The sequence below is a fragment of the Ursus maritimus genome, unplaced genomic scaffold, assembly GCF_017311325.1.
Source record: "Ursus maritimus isolate PB19 unplaced genomic scaffold, ASM1731132v1 scaffold_21, whole genome shotgun sequence".
Lineage (NCBI taxonomy): Eukaryota > Metazoa > Chordata > Mammalia > Carnivora > Ursidae > Ursus > Ursus maritimus.
Window position 1 is genome coordinate 26,698,456 of NW_024424564.1, and position 15,768 is coordinate 26,714,223.

Genomic DNA, 15,768 nt, shown 5'->3' on the forward strand with positions numbered 1-15,768 from the left:
GGGGGGGGGGGGCGTCCCTAAGAGCAGTCACCATGAGCTTTATGGAATTAGAGGGTGAAACTGGACAAAACGTAACATTTCCTCATGCACACACTTGGCACTACTGTCCATTTGGTAGTTGTTAAGTATAGAGATACTTGTGTGCTTCCTTAGTGGGCCTAAGGTAGGTCTCTATGTTGTGAAAGTTCCCTACACAGGAGTTGGGATCATGAATCCATTAGCGATTCTTAGGGAGAAAAGCACGGACTCATAAATCATGAGCCCTCTGAGGAACAGTCACAAGCGTGCACCCTGTCTTCTAATCCGACTACTCTAACTACCAGCATCACTGCCCAGTTCGATTGTTTTTGTTTTCTTTGCTTTAATATGTGTGTGTCAAGCCTCAGTCTAGCCACAATCAGAGGTATGAACGCCCAGGGCACAAAGCATTCCTTTCTTTCCTCTTGTGCTTCCAGCATTCACCTCCTGGCTGAGAAATCAAAAGAACCTAGAGCCATGCAGTTGAGAATCACAATAGCTTAGATCTGGAAGGAATACTGAAGACCACCTGCTCCAGTCCCACCAATTTCATAAATGGGAAAACCAGGACCTAGAGCCGTGAAGTGGTTTGTTCAAGGTTGTACAATAAATTTAAAACAGAAACATGAGAACACCAAGACTCACCTCGTTCTTTTACCAGTGGTACAAAGCACATACAGCTGCAGTACTTTTTCCGCCAGGTTGACCATGAGTCTTGCGGTCTCACATCTGGACCAGGCATACTGGTGCTTAGACTCGACTAAGGGAGCTCTGGGGGATGGAAATGGCTCCTTCTGTGTCACTTCAATGAACTCAGAGTAATACTGATGAAAATAAATTTCTCCGAGCCAACTGTCACAACCAAACAGCAAATGCCAATTGCCTTTAGTGGACTTTCTTTACTCTCCTTCTAGTATTTACTCTGAGGGCTGGAGAACAGACACTCCCCTGCTACTTTCAAACATTCCACGGCAGGCGAATTTCAAACATTTCTATAAAAGCACTTTGCAAAACAGTGTGTGCTCACAATCCTGGTGTGGGATCTCTAAAATCTTAACTCCCTTTTGGAGGAGCTGGGTTTTGTCATGATTTATTTGGGTCTTCTCCCTGAACAATTAATTTGGGTCTCTTCAGTATTCTCTTCAGGCATCTTTCATTTTCTTGCTTGAATTAAAGCCATGTAGCAACCTCAATCTGATTAAGATGGTAATCAGCCCAAACACTATAAATATGTGTTGTTTCCCAGGGCGGGCCTATAAATGGTCCCTGAGCCCTACACAAAATAGCGCAGTGAGGAAGGAACAGCATGGTGAGGTAAGGGCAGAAGTGATGAACCAGAAGCTCGGTGTCTAGTCCCAACTGTTAACACACTTTGTGATTTTAGTCCAGTCACTTAATCTATTCAGAGCTTCATGTTTCTCCATAAAATAATGGGTTCTGTCTAATCTGTGCTAGCCAATACTGGGGCTATTAGCCCCTGTGGCTACTTATCACTCAAAATGTGGCTAGCCTGACGGAAGCACTAAAATTTTAGTTTTACTTAACTTGTTTAAAGTTAAAAATCAATACTATTCAGTGACTGGAGAAAGGTTTTTTTTTTTTTTTAATTTATTTATTTGGAGAGCACGTGCAAGCACAGGGAAGGACGGAGGGAGGGGAGAGAGAATCTCAAGCACACTCTGCGCTGAGCATGGAGCGCCACATGGGGCTCGATCTCACAACCCTGAGATCACCACTGGGGCCCAAATCAAGAGTCAGATGCTCAACCGACTGAGCCACCTGGCTGCCCCATGCCTGGAAAACTTTTCAAGTGTATTTGGAAAAACTTAAGTATGTGAATCTGCACTTTCAACCGTAAATTTTATGAAAATCTAAATATGGAATGAATATTTCTGATGAAATATTAATGTCTGCACACTGAATTGTGCTGTAGATATGAAATACATAGTCGATTTTGAATATGAAAAAAATTTAAATATGCAATTTAATTTGATAAGGTAAAATGTTATTTTGGATGTACTGCAATAAAAACTATTTTACTTATTCCCTTGTTCCTTTTTACTTTTTTTAAAATGTGGCTACTGAACAATTTTTAAGGTTACATATACGGCTTCCCTTATGTTTGTACCAGACAGTAATGGTCTAGATATTCTGAAGAGTGTCTTAATATAATCACTTATTATTAGATGGGCCCTGTAGTTTGAGTACACAAAGGGTCACTTAAAAATAGTATTTAATGTTATATTTTGTTCATTTAACATTTTATACTTACTCATTTTTAATAAATACATTATTATATGGGAGGTAGAAGTAGATAAGTACAGTGTCTACTTGGCTGATTTAATCTATTTCTATAGGAAGAACTACTAATCATAGGGGTTGAGCCTCAGGATCCATACCTACTAGTGAACTTGCCCTGTGACCCTAACTGATTGGATGATGGTAGACCCGGAAGCCAGTTGGACCAGCCGGAAGTCTCTCCCCCAAACCGGTAGATAACAGAAACTAAACAGTCTCTGAGCAGTGCTACAACTGCAAATATATAAAGCTGGGAGTGTGGGGTAGCCACGTTTCACCAGATGACGGAACACAAATTCTACACAGAAGAGAATAAAGCAGAGATGCAGAGACTTGGAGAGAGGAAAAGGAAAACCCAGTAGTTTTCCAATCCTGGCTGGAGTCCCTTCATGAAGCCTGGCCACATCCTTGCCCTTTTATTAGAATGCTGTTCTTCAGCATCCTTATAACTGGATCCCCCCCCCCTTTCCTTCCTTCTTTAAGTTTCAATTCATTACTGTTAGGGAGAACTAAAGAACTCTAAACAAATAAGATGGACTCCTTCAAGATTTGGAAATCAGGACATTTTTTTCCCAACAGTTAAATGTTTACTGGTAAGCAGTTTTTGAGTAACACCTGCCTGCTTGAATGGTGAAGAAATACAGAGGAGTGAAAGATTTGGTCTCTAATCTTTAGACAAATAAAACACAGTAAAAAGAAAACAAATAATGATACCATTTGACAAATGTATATATTCTATCTCTTGGACTTTTCCGATCTTATTTCTCACAACACTTTGAGACAAATACATAATACATACAATTTTAAACAGCTCTGTAAGCAATATATGATCAGGTACTCAAAATGAATAGCTTCTGGACAAATTCTCTAAAAATTCAGAGATGATGGACTAAAAGGTGAGGTCCACAGATCAGACACCATGTTGGTGTTGTTGACCACTGTGTCCCCCGAGCCAAGCAGAGCAGGGGTAATGCCAGTTTTTACTGGCCAAATGATACAGGGAAGAAGGCATGGGCTTGAACAGTAGAAAACGGCCCCGGGGAGAAAGCGGGATCTCATCCTGACCTTAAATGAGAGGACCATGAGCTTGCTTTCAGCTGCAAGATACTGCATGATTCTGCAGGTAGAATTGGAATGAGTGCATGGAAAAGGAAAGGGCATCCGTGGCAAAGGGAGGTAGCCCTGAGCAAAGTCTTGGAGTTGAGAATTAGCATGGTAATTTTAGGAGGCAGGGATGCATCTTGCTGGCTGGCAGGTGTGTGTTGGGGAATAATGGCTATTAAGATGAGGCAGTTAGGATGAGACAAGATTATGAAGAGTCATGAACATCAGATTCAGGAATTTGGCATTCAGCCTTTAGTCACTGGAACAATGAGAAAGTCCTTGAATACAGAAATGACTCCGTGAAAGTAGTTTCATAGAAGCCTCAAGGAAACCATGATTCCTAAAAATTGCATAATACCTTATGCATAAGATTTTTAATAAAATGTACACACATCCAAAAAAAAGGATAGCAGTAATGTTGAGGTGCAGGTATTGTGTGAGGGGTTACAGGCACTCACCGCGACACAGTCTTGTGGACTCTACTGAGGTCAAATTTGTGCCTCGGGAGAATAACAAGAGATTACCTGGGAACTTTTCTCCTTCCTTGTACACTTTCTCTCAGCAGATATTTATTAAGTGCCTATTGGTCGTCAGGCACTGACGATATAAAACAGAGCAAACACAGACAATCCCAGCCCTCATGAAGTTTACAGGTCTAAGTGGAAGGTTATCAATTAAATAAATCGACAAACGGAAAACTGCTACTTTGAAGAAGGTCACAAAGACAGCTTCCAACCGGACGATTGGGCTTCATCAAGGAGGGAAAGGAAGCCTCCCTTACAGAAGTGAAAACGAAACCAAGAGTCTGGAGTTACTGGAATCAAAGGTCAGACCAGGTACACAGGAAGTCATGTGCAGAGGAACAGGGGCCACAGGGAACACGTGAGGACGTGGGGCTGGAAGAGGATTTGCAAAGGTGCACAGCATGAGGGTCTAGAGGCCTTGTTTAAGGAGCTCCTTTTTTCTGTTTCCTAAGAGCTACAGGCATACAGACACTCAAACTATATGAAGAAGGAGGGGTAAAATAATTAGGTGTGTGTTTGTTTTTTTAAAGATTTTTATTTATTTAACAGAGAGAGAGACAGCCAGCAAGAGAGGGAACACAAGCGGGGGAGTGGGAGAGGGAGAAGCAGGCTCCCAGCGGAGGAGCCTGATGTGGGGCTCGATCCCAGTATGCTGGGATCACGCCCTGAGCCGAAGGCAGATGCTTAACAACTGAGCCACCCAGGCGCCCCAGGTGTTTGTTTAATCACGCTGTCTACTCAAGAAGAGTCAAAACCTCAAATGAGAAGTCCTGGAACGGCAAGGGAGATGGGAAGAGCCCAGAAGCAGCAGGGCCCGGCAAAAGAAGGCGGGAAGAGTTGAGAATTGGAATCCTGCACACCCGGGTAAGGGTGCTGCCCAGGGAAGGCGGCCGGCAGGATTATGGTTAGAAACGATGTTACGTATTCCCAAGGACTTGTTTAACCTTGCCTTTAAAAATAATTAAAAACTGATGTGACATACAGTAAAGAATGGTTTAGGTAAGAATCATCAACAGATGCTAAATTTGGGGGAGAAACTTTGATGAGGAACTGGACATGGTCTTAAAACATCTCCCTCAAACATTGCTTTTGAGTTGCTGATAGGTAAATACATAGAACTAGTGGAACACGTTAACCAGGGGATCTGTTTGAGCACCTTGAGGGGAAGATGGGTGTGTGATAACCTGAGGATGTTTCATCATTTATGTAGCATCATGGCTTGAAATACATAATCTGAATATAATCATTAAGAAGCATCGATCAAACGTTTCAAAGATACACATTTTACGTAAAAGGGATGGTTGTGTTACTCAAAAATGTCGATGTCATAGAGAGGCTGAGGAACTTTTAAAGCAGACTAAAGAGACTTGAAATATTAGTTTACACAAACTTAGTGGGCCTAAAACAGCACAAATTTATTATTTTACCATTCCTGAGGTCAGAAATCTAACAGGTCTTACTAGGCTCAAATCAAGGTGTTCATGTGGGCTGGCTTTCTTTTAGGGGCTCTAGAGGAGAATTCCTTGCCTTGCCTTTTCCAGCTTTTATTTTATTTAAGATTTTATTTATTTGAGATAGAGCGAGAGAGAGCATGGCCTGGGGGAGGGGCAGAGGCAGAGGGAGAAGCAGACTCCCTGCTAAGCAGAGAGCCCAGGCTCAATCCCAGGACCCTGGGATCATACCTGAGCTGAAGGAGGACACTTAACCAACTGAGCCACCAAGGCGCCCCACCTTTTCCAGCTTTTCGAGACCACCTGCATCCCTTGGCCTGTGGCTCCTTGCGCTATTTTCAAAGCCAACACTGCAACATCTTAATCATTCTCTCTGGCTCTCACATTCCTTTTTCATGTGTACAAGGATTCACAAGATTAGACTATGCCCATCTGGATAATCCCAGATAAACTCCGCATCCCCAAATCCTTAATTATATCTGCAAAGTCCCTTTTACCATGTAAGGTGATATATTCACAGCCTGGGATATCTTTGGAGCCATTATTCTGTCTATCACACAGAATGTCAAAAATGCAAATCATTATCCTAGATTGGATCTAGTATTGGAAGAAAAGAAATACTTAAAAAAGAAATTTTGATAAAACTGAAATACAGCCAATAGATTTAAATATTTTGTTACTGCTAAATTTATCAAAACTGACAACTATACTGTGGTTACGTAAGAGAAAATCCTTTACTTAGGAAATACCCACTTAAGCATTTAGGGTTAAAGAGTGACTCAGTGAGTTTAGAAAAGTAGCAACACACACCTGTGCACAGAAAGCATCTAGTAAAGCAAATGAGGCAAAAATGTTAAAAATAGGTGAATGTGGATTAAAGAGTGAGTGTTCTTAGAATATTCTCATCACTTTTCTGTAAATTTGAAATTATTTCCGAATAAAAAGTTAAAACTTGGTGAATCTATAATTAAAACTGATAATTTTTTTTTTACTCAAATACTATAAGCAAGTCATAGTTTATATCATTTTATAAACATCAGAATGACTGCAGACGTATGGCACAAATTCAGCAACCCAATTTCTGGTCTTTCTGTCTGTGGTAACATTACTGGTAAATGGAAGGATCAGAAACGTTTAGGATTTTTACGGTAAGTGACTTAAAATCCTAACAGTCTGGCGATACAGTTTCAAGAGTTAAAAATAGAATTGGTAATTATCGTTGGATTTAAATACCTACTGGTTGGGCACACCCTGCTATTTGTGAGAGAGAATCTGCTACGTAATTTTCTAGGAGGTCTCTTAGAAAAGTAGTCCCCTCCTCTTTCAGGAGTATTTAACAGATTTTTAAACCAAAAGCATGACAATGAACTGTATTCTATTCTAGAGCCTTCTTCTGCCCAGTGCCTCAGGCAGAATTTTATTGCTTTGGCCCCAGAGCATCTTTCTGGTACCCATTCTGATTCCTACTCCGCCCTCTATTGTTTAGAAACAAAAGATAAGGCAGCTGGGACTCTGACCACTGACAAATCATCACTGGCCTCTCCACTGGGAAACTCCTCTGGTCTTGGCAGAAACTCACATTTTAAAATAAAGGTAAAACAAAGCCTACGACCCGTTTCTGCCCAAACCCTCTGCACGGACTTATTTTTCTTGCCAATTGTGGTAGCCAAGAACAAAGTTTCTCCAGTTATGCCAGGACAGTATGCCAAGATCAAATAATAGTGGACTTTTCTCAATTACAGAAACACTTTCAGCTTTATTTTTACAAGTTTGGCTCTTGCTACCACCAGCCCATACTGAAATCTGTGATTTAGCACAATCTATGATTATACCAGCACAAAATAATCTATTTTGTTATTTTCAGTTTAACATTACGAGCTGCATGATTTGAGTCAGTTTGGCAATCACAGACCTAAATGCTTCTCCAGTCAGGGGCAGGGTACATCTTATTACTTAAATGGTTCACTTAGAACACCTTCCCGGGGGCGCCCTGGGTTAAGCATCTGCCTTCAGCTCAGGTCATAATCTCAGGGTCCTGTGTCCCTGCTCATCAGGGAGTCTGCTGCTCCCTTTCTCACTCTCCCTCTGCTCTCCCTCAAACAAAAATCTAAAAAAGAACACCTTTGCTTGCTATTGTAATTATTTATTTAGATACTCACATTCTGTAACCCAAGGTTCAATGTCAGATGACCTGAGGTTTCCTTTTAAGACTGTCACTTTTTAGTTGCATAACCTTGGGTGAAATACTTGTAAACCTCATTGGGTCATTTGTAAAACAGAAATCACACAAATCACAGTAGATACCTTGCCTTCCTGGAAGGGTTTTTCTAATTACCCAAGGAGATAAATATGTGAAATCATTTTGAAAAAAAAAAAAAAAAAAAAAAGCATTATAAAAAGGCCCAATCATCCCCTCACCTAGTTATTATTAAAGGTTTTTGCACATAAGGCTAGGTGATGTATTTGTTTCTTAAAAATATCTGGTAAGGTGCTGGCTCCACATTTTTTCCTAAACAAATACTGTACTTATTCCCTGAGTAACTGAATGATTAGATTAATTAGCTTCCAGTCTGCTATGATTTTACATTCCTATTTCCAGAGAACTACCCCTAATTCAATGGGACAGACACTGACCTGGACTTGAGGATATCTGGTTCAACATGAAAAGACATGTTCTAAGGAACTTTAGATAGTTCATGCTAACTTAAATGCTTAGTTTCCTAATGAAAAGAAACAGGCCTTTGACAGTCCCTTGAAATGATAACCTTAGAGTCCGTCTTTGAAAGACTTTTTAAGCACAAGCACTTAGCGATGTGCTTAACACAATTAAACTGGTAATAATTTTGATGGACTAACCCACAAAAAGTACTCAAAGCCTAAGACAGCTTGCACAAAGTGGATCTGTAATAAGTATTTCATTAGTCATGGAAAGATGTCTACTTGGGGAGTCACCCAAATGATTTTAAATGAACTCAAGGAACACAATACAGCAGTTAAAATGAATCAACATGGATCAGTACATGTCAACATATGTTACAAAATATAAGCAAGTTGCAAAGTGGTATATACAGTATAATGCTACTAAGTATGAAAATATGCAAAAATTACAGTAACTTATGTATGAGTACAGATTTGCAGTAAATGGAAAAGAGTGGGTGGGGGCTGCTATGCCTTGTTACATTCAACACAAACCCAGGGGATGCTATCCTCATGCCAAGCCTTGAAAACATGCAGTGGAATGAAAAATTTCAGCTCAGAAGACTTATTCCTAATAGGTTGTCTGGAAGAGACAAAGTGGGGACCAGTGGAGACAAGAAAGAGGCCATACAGGGGTCTTTAGTAATATTTATAATGTTTCATTAAAAAGTACATTTGAAGCAAATATGGCACCACGGTAGGGTTTAACAAGCTATGCGGTGGGTACATAGGCATCTCTATGCTTTCAAAATTTCTTCATGTAGGAATTCTGATAATTTGTAATCAGAAAAATAAAATTTCTTGGTTGCAGTAATAACAATATATTTATAATCATAACCTCATATTTATATTGTAAGTTTCTAAGAATCTATTGACTAATAAATTCTGAGATAAAATACATGGTGGTCTCAAATTAAATAGGAAAGAGACTTATAAAGGACCTTCTCAGATATGCAAAGAATTTGCCTACTTTTATACTCAAGCCTTTTTTAGGAGGAAGCTGAAGGAAAGAGAAATCTGTGGCTAGCTCTAAGGAAGATGATCTTACTTTAAAAGTACAGGTCTAAGTCGCATGTGCTGCAGTGCTTACCCATAAGTAAAGTTTAGCAGTTACTTGAGGATAAAACAAAAACAAAACCATGCAAGTTGAATTCCAAGGATACTTTCTTCAAATACCGACCATTAGCTAACTCCTAAATGGCAGATAATTTCCTGTCTCAATAGAATGATCCCATCTCTTTTGTCAGTTACTAAAAAGAAACTCGGAAATGTACAGTCCACTTACCAAAACATCCATCCCGGGGACATATTTGAGGGCTATCTTATAGTCTTTTGGAAGATTTGCCACCTATAGAGACCAAAAAAAGAAGAAGAAAAAAAAAAAAGGAAAAAAATCCATGAGAAAATTCATACATAGCAATTAATCATATTGTTTTTAGTGGGAGAAAAATACATACAAATCTGTTTTATTGTTTTTAAGTTACCACTGCATTTCAATATTTACATAGTGATTTTCCATTCTTGATTTCCTTTTGTAATCAAAAGCAGTCTCCAAAAATACAGTGATAATACAAGTCTTTTAGACTCCAAATTCAGTAATGAGTGTAAGTATAATCCAGGGAGCTTTGGAAACATCTAAATTTCAATTTCTATCTGTGTTCTTGGAATTCCCTTCCAGGACTATTATCCTACTGTTTCACCAAAGAATCAGTAATACAATATTTTTTGTTTTGTTTTGTTTTGGTCAATGGTTCTCAAACTGATGTGTCAACATCGCCAGGGAACTGCTAAAAATGCAAATTCTCAGGCCACATCAGCCCTACTGAATCTTAAACTTAAGTCCTCCAGGTGATTTTGATGCAAGTTGGAGAACTTGTTGATCCTAGAAAAAAAATGTCAGTGAAACCTCAAAAGAATACTATTCCTGTAATGCAAATGCTTTCTAACTTAAACAATTTGCAGAGATTCAGTTCTGTGAGATAACTTAATCTGCTGACCTAGGCCTGAACATTGGAAATGTCTCAAATGTCTACCTAGCTTCTTTTAAAGGCTTTTTAAAAATATCTAACACCTTTCCATCAGTCACTGTGGCATGTGTTGAACACATACCTAATTTGGAACCAAATTTAAATTGTGTACTTTGGTTTCTTTCTCTCATCTATAAAATGCTGATGAAAGTACCCATGTCAAATAGTTTACAAACGAGATAACTGAATGAGCCAAACACATCATAAGCAGTCCATATTCTGTATTAAGGGATATGCTGGCAACTGACTTCCCAGGTATAGATCTGGTACGTCACAGAGTTCTAGGTTCCCTTATCTCCTTTTCTAGGTACAGCACCAGCTCTGTCATACCACCATGATTAGAATTTTCAGCTAAATATAGCCAACAACTGATTTAGACCATGAGTCTTAAGACAATATATGGTGTAAAAAAGTGCTTTTGCACTATTACGTCTTCAATAAGTCTACCTTACTTTCGCAGATTTTCCCCCTCATCCTTTCTCTGAAAACTTTGCTCTTCCCCATATTAAGCTAGGATCTTGCTCCTGTTTGCTGGACTAGGTCACCTCTGACAAGTCTCCCATAACACAATCTGTAGGTTTCTTCTTGGCCATGCCAATAGCTTCTAGAATCTGAGAACAATTTGGTGAGAAAGGAATATAGGCAAAGGCATAAGTGAGTCAGAAGGGAGCCAAGGTAGTAACGGATCCCTTTTTGTGCTTACTACCAGTCTACCTCCAATGGTACCATCTCACACTCATCTTAGTCTTGAGCCTACAATTTTCTCAATATGGGCCAGGTAGTGTGCTCAATAAGGGCTTACATTGCATGATCACCTCCAATCTTCCAATCCCTGTGACATATTATCTCTATTGAACAAATGAAGAACTTGAGGCTCAAAGAGGTCAAGTAACTAGACCAAGGTCACACAGTTACAGAGTGTAACGTACGGACTAGAACTCAGATCTTTGACAGGAGAGCCTCCCTCACCACTGATGTTCTACTACACATTTCCTCCACTCTCTGCATGTTTTTCCTGGGCACTTTCTTCCTCTCGGTCAGATTTCCCACCAGGCTTCCAAAATTTCTTTTGTCTTTTGGATCTTCATGCCCATCTTTGAAAAGCAAAATGACCCAGTCATTTTATGTAAGCCCTGCTGGCAAAGACTCAGCTGACGCTTTTGTAGGTATGAATGCTGGAATTAGACTGAGCAGCAACATTGTATTATGTTATGAACCAACCTTGTAAATTAAAGCCATTCCGGATGGAGAAACATGACAAGAAATGGCAGGTGTTCTGAACACAACCTGCTCGACAATCTAGCCCCTCCTTCAGAATAATTTACATTATCTAATCTATCTATCTATATAAAATTGACGGAATTAGTATTCAGAAAGCTTAGGACCTGAGTATATACATAAACCTAATGAGCAGAAAAAAACATAAGGGATATGGCCAATTCCATTTTATTAGTAATCTACATATAAAAATCAGTTGAAAGAAGTCAACTTACTGAAACACACTGAAATCTACATACCTTACTACTTGGGGGGCGGTACATAATAATAATTTCTGCCTTAAGCTGATTTACTGATATTTAATTTCTGATGGGATGAAAATACTATTTTTGAAAAAATGCTTTGCAATTTATAACAAGTTTATATATATAAGCTTTGCCACAACCTCATGAGATATATGCTATTAAGCCTGTTTTATAGATGAAGACATGGAGGCTCAGAGGGGCTAACTGGTATCTCAAGGTGGCAGGTGGCAGGAGTTCCTGATGTAGGGAGAATACTAACCTGGCCCTCCGTGCTCGGGTCAGCACTGTGTTCTACAGAGCAGGCTCCCTCTGTTACTCTCTTGGTTGCCACTGGTTCCTTTCCAGTTGCATTTGGAAGATGACTTAGAAAGTCAAGTTGTAGATTTTTATGGTTGCTTCCTGAATTATTGTAGGACTCTCTAAGCACTTAGAGTGTGTTGAAGAGTACTCAGAGAACACAGATAACTTTGTGATATATTCAGCTTCTTTGATATACATTGATCATTACAGAAGGTTTGACAGTGTAGAGGGAGGGAGCCTTTGGCCTGGAATTTAGAAGATGTTCCTTTGAGTTAATTTGATGGAGGAGTCACGGCACAGGTTCTGGGGACACAATGTTCAGGTTGGATCCAGGCTCTTCTGCATGTTAACTCAGATCTTGGGCAAGTTACTTAATCTGCTTTAGCTTTAATTTTGACATGTGTAAAATGGGAATCATAACAAAATCTAGCTAGTGAATTTATAAAGACTAAATAAGGACTAAGTAACTCATTTAAAACACCAAGTGCTTAAGCATGGTATGTACATGAAGATGGGTTTATATTAATTGCAAGAGAGTGGGACATTCTAGATGGAGGAGGGGTCATATGCAAAGACAAAGAAATGGGAAAGCACAGGTGTGTTTGGGAGGCCACGGACAGATACTTCAGGCTCCAGCAGGTAAGAGATAGGAAATATGCCAAGAATGCTACATTAGAGAAGGACTGTAATGTTGGGCTAAGGAGGCCCAGTGGGAGGCAGTAAAGTTCAGTAGGACATGCTCTGCCACCAGACCCCACTAGCAAGTCACTTCTGCCTCATTTCCTCTCCATAGAACTTCTACCACTCGTCTGTAAAATAAAGGGAGTCAATTAGGTAATTACTAAAAATGTAGTTTGATCTAACTTTCTCATGGAAGTAGTGGTACTACACTGAACGTCCAAACAGGGAGGGATCAGGATAGTAAATTCAGGAAGACTGGTCTGGAAGGTATGGAGTGAACCAAGGATAGAACAGAGACCAGGAACTGTTTAGGAGACCACTAGAGGGGCACCTGGGTGGCTCAGTCGTTAAGCGTCTGCCTTCGGCTCAGGGCGTGATCCCAGCATTCCGGGATCAAGCCCCACATCAGGCTTTTCTGCTGGGAGCCTGCTTCTTCCTCTCCCACTCCCCCTGCTTGTGTTCCCTCTCTGGCTGGCTGTCTCTCTCTCTGTCAAATAAATAAAATCTTCAAAAAAAAAAAAATAAGACCACTAGAAAAGTGCTGAACATGCATTTAATATTTATATAGAGACCGGAAGCTGAAAAAAACCAGAAATGAGGTTTAGATTCCAGGGAAGTAGCCCGTTGATAGGGTTAAATGGATAAGTAATCAAAACTATAGATTTTGAAAAAAACTAATTCTAGTAAAATAAGTTCAGGGCAAAAAAAACAAAAAAAAAAAAAAATGGAACTTAATTGATGGGAAATTTTGCCAAAAGCCAAATTATTCCAATGAGCTTTTGTGGTTTGGCGTATGAAGAGGTCAATGCTATGCCAGACTGTAAAATGCATAAAACTGCAAAAACAAGACACTTCACGAGGGCTCACTCTACTAGATAGGCCCCATTGGGTGTCTTTAGGATTGACAATACTCGGTGACACTGGGAAACACAAAAATAAAACAAAATGCGTAAGGGAACAGCACACGGAAATGCTGAAAACTCGGCCAAGAAAAAGTCTTTTTACGCCAACAGGCACTGGCTGCATACCATGTCCTAAAGGTATTTGGACTCAGAAGAAAAAAGAACTCTAAGTTAGAACACTTAATGCCCTCTCCAGATCACTAATCTAAAATCTTTGGATCTCATGATTCATATGTTACTGAGGTCTCCAAATCTCATGAAATCAGTGGCTTCTTGGACATCTCTGCTGAAACACTTGTCTCAGTTGTTTCTCCCCGGTGCAAGGTAAGAATCAAAACGCAGTGGTAGTAACTCCTGATTCCCTTGATACCATCCATAAAACGTTGTGCATAAGTGAACATCTCTGGGGGAGAGTCCACAGCTTCCAGAGCCTCATCAGACCCAGAGAAGTTTAAGAATCACTGCTTTGGGGGGCAGGGTGGGGGACTTGTTTGTATGTAAATATCCCAACTCACTCATGTGTAGCAGCTTAGTGTAATGCTGGTTTTCAGAAATAACACAGGGGAAAGCTTTTTGCTTTTTTATTTTTCCTTATAAGTCATCCCCTGTTAACAGTAACACTCTAACTCACCAGGACAGTTGTCTAGTTTTCAAAGGTATTTGCTTTTTGATAAGAACTCAGCGATTAAAAAAAAATTAAGACAACTTTACAAGACTTTTCTGAGACCTCTTTTCTCAGTGAAAGATACCTAAATAGAGGACTCCTCTCCCTCCAAAAAAATAAAAAATTTTAAAAAATTAAAAAAAGATTAAAGAACATCTATAATATCACTTCCTAATTATAAGGTGAACTACTACCTAGGAAATAAAAGTCAGGAGGTTACAATGATAAATCTTAAACGGCAGTTGACATTTAAATCTTAGATTAAAGCATTGTAAATTATGAACTAGGTTCTTGAATTCCAAAGACAGGTAGTTATAGGTTTGAACTTCTCCACTCGGCTTCCTATTTCCAGATAAGGATGGTCAGGTTACTTATCACTAGGTCTCAGCTTCCTTATCAATGAACTGGGGTTTAAAAATAATTACCTCCTAGGTTTGTACTGATTAAAGGACAGAATCCATATAAAATGCTCTCCATGGTACCTGGATACTCACACAGTAACTACTGCTTTAAAAAGTCAAGGAGCAGGAGACATACTACCTAAGTGGTTATCTGTCCTGTAAAGGAAGAATGATTTTTTTCTTCACAATAAGACTGCCATGCTTAGTGATATAGCAGGACATTTTGTTGTCAGTTTTTGCAAAAATTATTTCCAATACACTTCAGTCCTTTCTTTGAATACTACAAGTCCAAAATTTAGTTTTAAATAGGAAAAGAAATTTCTATGGACTACAGGAGAAGAAATTAAAATGCTAAGTATAGCAAACTAATAAACTTTAAAAACTATCCAGATGTCAAACCATTGTTCTTCAAAGGTCCAAAATAGAAAAAGGAAAATCCCACCCCAAAAAACTGTGGGAGATCTCTGCTTTTATTTTTATTTTTTTTTTCAGAGAGAGAGAAAAAGCATGCAGGCACAAGTGGGGGGAGGGACAGAGGAAGAGAATCTTAAGCAGGCTTTATGCTCGGCCTGGAGCCTGACTTGGGGCTCAATATCAAGACCCTGAGAACATGACCTGAGCCGAAATTGAGTTGGATGCTTAACCAACTGAGCCATCCAGGCACCCCATGAGATCTCTGCTTTTATTTTCTTTTTTACTTTTAAAGATTTATTGAGAGAGAGAGAGAACACAGGTGGGGTCAGGGGGAGAGGGGGAGAGAAAGGATCTGTGGAGGGCAGAGCCAGACACAAGGGATTGGATCTCAGGACCCTGAGATCATGACCTGAGATGAAATCAAGAGTCGGAGGTTTAACCGACTGAGTCACCCAGGTGCCTCTGAGATCTCTGCTTTTATTTTTTTATTACATTTTTTTATTAAAAGATTTTTCAAAAATTTTATTTATTTGAGAGAGAGAGAAAGCATAAGCAAGGAGGAGAGGCAGAGGGAGAAGCAGACTACCCACTGAGCAGGGAGCTGGCACGGGGCTCGATCCCAGGAACCTGGGATCATGACCTGAACCCAAGGCAGCCACTTAACCAACTGAGCCACCCAGGCACCCCTGAGATCTCTGCTTTTAAAGAGAAGATATGCTTAGAAAAGCTCAGAATTCACCTAGAAATGGAAAGACTCCGAGACT

General features: G+C 39.7%; 1 protein-coding gene across 1 annotated transcript in view; it reads right to left on the reverse strand.

Moving 5' to 3' along the window:
- The window catches only part of KITLG (KIT ligand), a 75,507-nt gene that overhangs the window by 27,626 nt on the left and 32,113 nt on the right, over nucleotides 1-15,768 (reverse strand). Inside the window, 1 exon segment of the mRNA XM_040637810.1 lies at nucleotides 9,378-9,440. Within this exon segment, the coding sequence (XP_040493744.1) occupies nucleotides 9,378-9,440 (63 nt within the window).